Here is a 6,296-nt window from a genome sequence, read left to right as displayed (position 1 = left end):
GTGAAGGGAAAAGAGAAAAAGAAGCATTATTCTATAAAGCTAGGAGATTTAGTTAACCCTATTTAGTAATATATTATAATAAAGTATTCTCTTAGGGTTTCTCTTAGGGATCTTATCTTTTATTAAGGTTAAAATAGACTCTTATAAATATAATTAAATAAAGTTATTACTAGGCTAAATATATATAACATTAGTATTTATAAAACTAAAGCTTAAATAAGACTCTTATTAACACGTATAAAAAAGAAGAATAAAAGTAAACCAGAGCTATAAGAGAGTAAGAGAGAGTAGAAGGGGAGTGTGAAAGAGGCGAAGGGAGTAGAAGGGAGCGGACAAGGGAGTGAATTGACTAAATAGTTATTAGCGCGAGGGAAAAGCGGCAAGAGATGAGTCAGCGAAAAAGTTACGGGTAGTGACTGTTCGGGGTTTAATATTCGATATCTACTCCACATTTCTCTCTCTCTAGGAAAATGCGGAGGGGAAAAAGTAAAGAAATCTTAATTCTCGAATTCGATTTCCTTTTATTTGTAGAGATCCAAAAGTCCAAAAATGCTCGGGGGAAAGTGGCCCCATTCTTATCGACGGTCTGCTGAGACACGTCGTTTGCAAAGAGGTTATGGTTGGTTACCTACGTAGGATCAATGTGGAACATGGCGAGTGCAAGAGGAACAACTTCTCGATAAGCGAACAAGTCAATCAGATTCCTTCAGTCAACAATGATCATACACGATGTGTCTGACTCACCCTTGATGTTGATTGAAAATACGAGAGACCCTTGTCACCGTTCATCGTGGGAATATAAACTCTGGTAGGGTTGAATGAATATGTACTTGATCTCTGCCTATCCTCCTATCACTGAATATTACGCTTGACTTCCAGGAAACGGCTTTCTTTCACAATCCGGTCTCTGTAACAGCATTTCTACCAGATCACATTTTATACATGAGCTTCACTATGACTCCGTAGAGACCGCACTATTCTTCTCATCAGCCACAGTCTCCTCGGCTCTTGTCACTTCCATCTCCGCAGGTGCAGGAGGAAACAATTCCTGTACCAGGCCAGGCAAGAATCTATCCAATCTCCTCACCGTTTCTGGCCAGATCTGAGAATCATCGATCTTGTGGTCTTGCTGCTGTTCAACCTCTTCCTCGTCTTTGTCTTCGTCTTTTTCTTCGGTCTCTGGAGAAATTGGTACACGTGGTTGCGGTACCAAACCAGGTTGCACAATCGCATTATCCCTACCCAAATACCCAGTCCCGTCCATGACGAGGAGAACATTCTTCACCCCTTCAAGCACAGCTTCAGCCAAAGCGTCTCCTTCAGTACCTGCATTCATCAGGCGGTCAAGGAGTTCCAATACTTTTACCCACACATCGCCCATTCGGCCTACCTCTACAAGTCGGTCAAGATATCGTAAGAAGATTTTGCAGAGCAGGCTTGCAGCATGTGCTCGCGTGTCGTTCATTCCGAGGGGGTCGATCTGATATATGTCGGGCTTCAAGAGCCTCAAAGTTAACGGGAAGAGAACTTCATCAAACATGGCTGTCCATTCATGATGTTGTTCCTTATCTGCAACGGTCTCAGAAAGCAATGTGCGTTGTAATGCCGAGAGCGCTCGATGGCGGACCTCACGACATGGGTTGACACATTGTGCACACAGCGCCCGGAAAATGGGCGACCAGTATGCCGCCCAAGCTTCATTCCGCTCGAGATGTGATTGAGCAATAAGACCAGGCACACGGTCACTAAGCTGATAGATCAAGCTGATAGCTTTGTTCGCTCGTTGCACTACGGCAATGTCTTCGTCGCGGGCCGGTTTGGCTTGGTGACCTCGTTTGGCTGCGAAGTCCCGTCGCTTTTCCTGGATTGAGCCAATAGAACCGGCAGCAGCAAAGTCATTGGCCAACCCGATAACAGATTCAAAATTATCGGCCGTCACTGTCGTGGGCATGGACGTGGCAAGAGTAGTCAGGATGGAGAAAACCTTTTCGGCTTCGGTCTTGTGCTGATGAAGTCGTTGAAGAGTCGACCAGAAATCTGGAGAGGTTGTGATTTCATTGGTCAAAGCAGCAGGGCCGTCGATGCAGCTGGCTAGGTCTTTCGTGATCGCTGCTGCGGTACGATCCAAGACAGCATCATCAAAGCTAGAAATAGCGTGAAGAACTACAGGGGCACGCATGAAGTCGAATGTCTGTCTCAAGGTCAGCACCATTATTGCAATAACAATCCATCTGATCAACTTACATAGCCATGTCGCAGCACCTCGAGAAGGTAATGGACGATCCTCGACAGTGCCAAGGGGTGGATATTCGACGCATCCCTGACTGCGTTTTGCAAAGAACCCGTCAATGCTTCTCCGGCTACAGCGGTGGTTTCATCATCTCTCAGAGTAAGCATGGTAGCCAGCTCCAAGAGAAAGATAGATCCGGGATCATATTCTGGTCCAGCTTTGGGCATGCGGTGGCCATTAACTCTCGTGGTCACTGGAAGAGGTCGCTCCGGTTTCACCGTCACCACCGGTGAGAATTCTCCCATTTGAGACAACAAGGCTGTTACAAGACTTGTAATTTGATTCGAAGGAAGGGAGGCCATGTGCTTCAAGACCATATCCGGTTGGCACGCTCTCACGCAGTCAACTGAGCTGAGTGTGTTCTCCAGTTCTTCCTCGGAAGGTTCAGGGGGGTCATCTGCGGCGTAGCTCGAAAGGTAAGATGTAAATGTTGAGAAAAGACCGCTTTCGCCGAGTTTGCCATCCCGATCGACGATATGCGATGGTGGTTGCAGTGGGATTGAGCCTAGATTGGCAAACCTCGTGTTTTCAATATTGGGCAGGGTGATGAGCGAGTTGACAAAGAGATTCCTCAAGATTCGTACGACATATATCCATGTCTCTCCCACTGCGTCCTCGTGGCCTGACAAGATACGGAACAGCAAGACGGTCGATAATTGTGCTTTGAAATCTCGTCCCAGTCTCACGGCCATCTCGCTAACCATGATACTTTTTTTCCCAACCTGAACCTCTGTGTTGAGAGAAGTGCTGGGAGGGATCTCTGAAGCCAAACCACTAATCTGACTGATACTGTAAATGATTCGATCGAACGCTTCCGTGACGCCGTATTTGGCCGCAATTTGTGCACACTGATCAAAGCCAACCACGACTCGGCTGAACACAGCATCATCGGAAGCGGACATGAAAACATAGCAGAGCGTTGCAACTATAGGCTTCCACGTCGCTCTGAACATTTCTGCATCGAATGTGTTCGTGCTGCATAGTTCCAAGGAACCTGCATCGCTGGTCTTCATCAACAATTCTTTCCAGGCATATTCGAACGCATGTTTGTTGTCATGTTCATCAGGCAATATAATTTCATTCTGCTTGATGGCATCATAAATGTCTTGAAGGAACTCCGGGGCGAAATCTTTTTTAGAATTGACCCCTCTCAGATTCTTGGAAAAGTCTTCCACTGCCATGCGCTTTTGAGACTTGATGTTGGGATTGTACAGCTCGGTGTTCAGCATGATAATAGCATATGTGAGAACAAAGGCGGCGTCCTTGTCTTCGATCTCCTCTGGGTTGACAGTTGTGCAATATCGATCCGTAAAGATGTTGACAATGCGTTCTATCAGAGCAGATTCGCCCGGAAGACGGAAAGCACCAAGCATTTCTCGAAGTGCTTCATCGATTCGTTTGTCGTCAAAATTCAATAACCCAATGAAAGCAGTCAAAAGCCGCTCATTTGTTTTCTTCGTCAAGAAGTCGCCCAATACCTTCTTGGAAACGTGGGATGTTCCTTTCAAGAATTGGGCAACTTGCAACGGATCGTCAGGGTTGTCGATGATACCATTTCTCACCAGGTAAGCAATTCCAGCTTTCGGGTCGTCGTTAAACTTGGAGGCACCACTTTTGATGATCTTTTTTCTCACTCTCTGCAATCGCATCTTCTCTATCCGCTCCTCTGCATCTGTCGGTATTTCTTGGTTAAGTCTATCCGCCATGAATTGGACAAAGCTTAGCAAGGAGTCTAGACACAGTGGTGGTACGTTCGTTGTGCTCCATGTTGCAGAATCTGGGAATGCGTTGCGTGCTAACAGACCAACCATGTCTTCACAGAGGTCTTGTCGATCGACCTCGCAATCGTAGTTGACGAACAATTCTACCATGAAGCTAGGCATGCGCACTAATGTACCAATAGCCTCGACCATGGCTTCTCGTGCTTCAGGTCGTCTTGCTCCGCCTTCAAGACCTAATTTCTGTCTATCCTTGATTGGGACAGGTGTAGATCGCCCACTACTGGGTTGGGATGGCGCCTGTTTGACAAGTTTCGGAGCTTGAGGTACGCCTTCATAAAGCGCCGGATCAATTCCTGGTTCTTGGGGTATGTCAACGCGAGGGTGTAAACATGCCACCAGATATGACAAGAATAATTCTTGCTGCAGTTTCAGCAATTGTCGGCACGTAGCAAGTAATGTTCCAGCAACGCGAAGAGAGCTGTTCAACAGGACCATATTGTCTGATCGAACAAGCTGGAACAAGTGTCGACACAAATCATCCTGAACCAATGCTGCCAAAATAGGCTGTTTGGCTATCCAAGGGCCCGAGACTTCCAACGCAACATCAATGATCCTCAGTGCCATGATGCGCATGGGATCGGTGTGGGTCCGGTCATGGGGATCAAGGAGGTCGATTAGAACTCGAAACAGTTCCTTTATCGACGGCAATGCATATGGTTCAACATTCTCGTCTTCCTCTCCCTTCACGGGGGCCGTTGTATTCTTTGGCTCCGACTTGGAAGGTTTGCCATCAGATGCTGGTTCGGAGCTGGGCCGAGGATCAGCATCAACACTTGGCCGTGCTGATTCGCCATTGCCCATCACACTCCCGGTCATTGGTGGCTCGATTTTCAGATCCTCCGAAGCACTCATCAGGGTGGTTCTGGTGTTTGAACGACTCCTACTCTTGGGCAGCTCTTCCACTTTGATGTACCTCAGCCGGCTGAAGACGACCTGGCACATTGTGACCATTGCCATCTCGGCCGATCTCCTGAGCACTTCCGACAATCTTGCTTGACAACACATGCTTAACCCAGTGCTCATCATTTCGCAGATACTTTCATCGCCGAGTAATTGACCCTCGGGTCTTGATATGATGTTCTCCATCAAGCGCAATATCCTCAGTAGCACGACCTCATCGGCGGCCGTATCGCTAGCCTCAAATCGACAATGAGTGATTGCGGCGCTGAGAAGATGCATGGCGGGACCGATCCTGGGGCTTTGTATTGTGATGATATTGTAGGCGAAGAACTTCGTGATGGAGATGACAGCAAGGCTGGTGATGGCAGCGCTGGTCGACGAACTGCGTATGACCTGCAGGAAAGGGTGTAGTAGCTCTGGGGCGTCCACGGTCCGGACGTCCCTGCATCCTGCCAGATCTCTTCTCAACCTGGAGAATGCTGTCAGGAGCGGGTTGTCTTGCAGGCTCTTTCCCTTTTTTCCACGCAGCCCCCATCGGCTCGCCAGGCTGGCATTCTCATCATCCGAGGGGTTATTGACGTTCAACTTTGTCTTTCCTGGATCTGCGATCACCGGTGTCCCTCGACGACTCTGGGAAGACGAACGCCGCAGTTCCGACTCTTGTAGCCTCGAGGCGCCTCCGCCCAAGATTGTGGCTACCGAGGATTGAGCCCACCGAGCATGCTTGCGCATGGCCGACGTTATAGTTATACATTCTGTCGTGATGAGGGCGACTGGGTCGATGGCGATGGCAGGGGTGATGTCGTGAGTAATGTCAACTTGGGCCGTGGCCAGTGCAGGCATAGGCGACATGTCATCTTGTGGGATTGATACATGTGGGCGAGGGACGGCCATTTCGTCGCAACAACCCAGGTGAGTGCGGGCGCAAGGAGGCCTTTCGAAAGGGACCCCGTATCGCCAGGGAAAACAGGTTCGGGGCTTGGGTTACCGAAGAGTGTGGTACATGTTGACTGAGTGTTGTAATCTGGATCTGCAACTCTCTGGTGAATTGCAAGCATACAATACTAGGTAGTAGTAGCAAGACCTGACGTTTGACAGGTTGCCGTATCTGCTTCCGATATAATATAGCAACCGGCGTGGACACCTTGGCTGCTTCATGCTCGCCGCCGTCGCGTGAAGTCCAAGGGCCAACTTTGTGAACGGCAACTTTGCCGAGCCCATATCCGAGTCACGTGTAAGGACATTTACTTGTATTGCCGACACTCTGGTTCCTTTCTTCAAACAGCATTACACAGATAGACACTTTGTCTTTTCGAAATGAGACG

General features: G+C 48.4%; 1 protein-coding gene across 1 annotated transcript; it reads right to left on the bottom strand.

Moving 5' to 3' along the window:
• Positions 1 to 816: 816 nt before the first annotated feature.
• On the bottom strand, positions 817 to 6,099 carry PV06_10989 (uncharacterized protein). Its single transcript, XM_016412592.1, has 2 exons — positions 2,245 to 6,099; positions 817 to 2,191 (listed from the first exon to the last, which is right to left on the bottom strand). The coding sequence occupies exons 1-2, from the start codon at positions 5,863 to 5,865 to the stop codon at positions 953 to 955; spliced, it is 4,860 nt and encodes a 1,619-aa protein (XP_016257091.1). The 5' UTR covers positions 5,866 to 6,099; the 3' UTR covers positions 817 to 952.
• Between the last annotated feature and the right edge of the window lie 197 nt (positions 6,100 to 6,296).

Source organism: Exophiala oligosperma, assembly GCF_000835515.1.
Source record: "Exophiala oligosperma strain CBS 72588 unplaced genomic scaffold supercont1.17, whole genome shotgun sequence".
Taxonomy (NCBI): Eukaryota; Fungi; Ascomycota; class Eurotiomycetes; order Chaetothyriales; family Herpotrichiellaceae; genus Exophiala; species Exophiala oligosperma.
The sequence above is the reverse complement of the archived record's forward strand: the minus strand, read 5'-3'. Positions and strand labels throughout refer to the sequence as shown.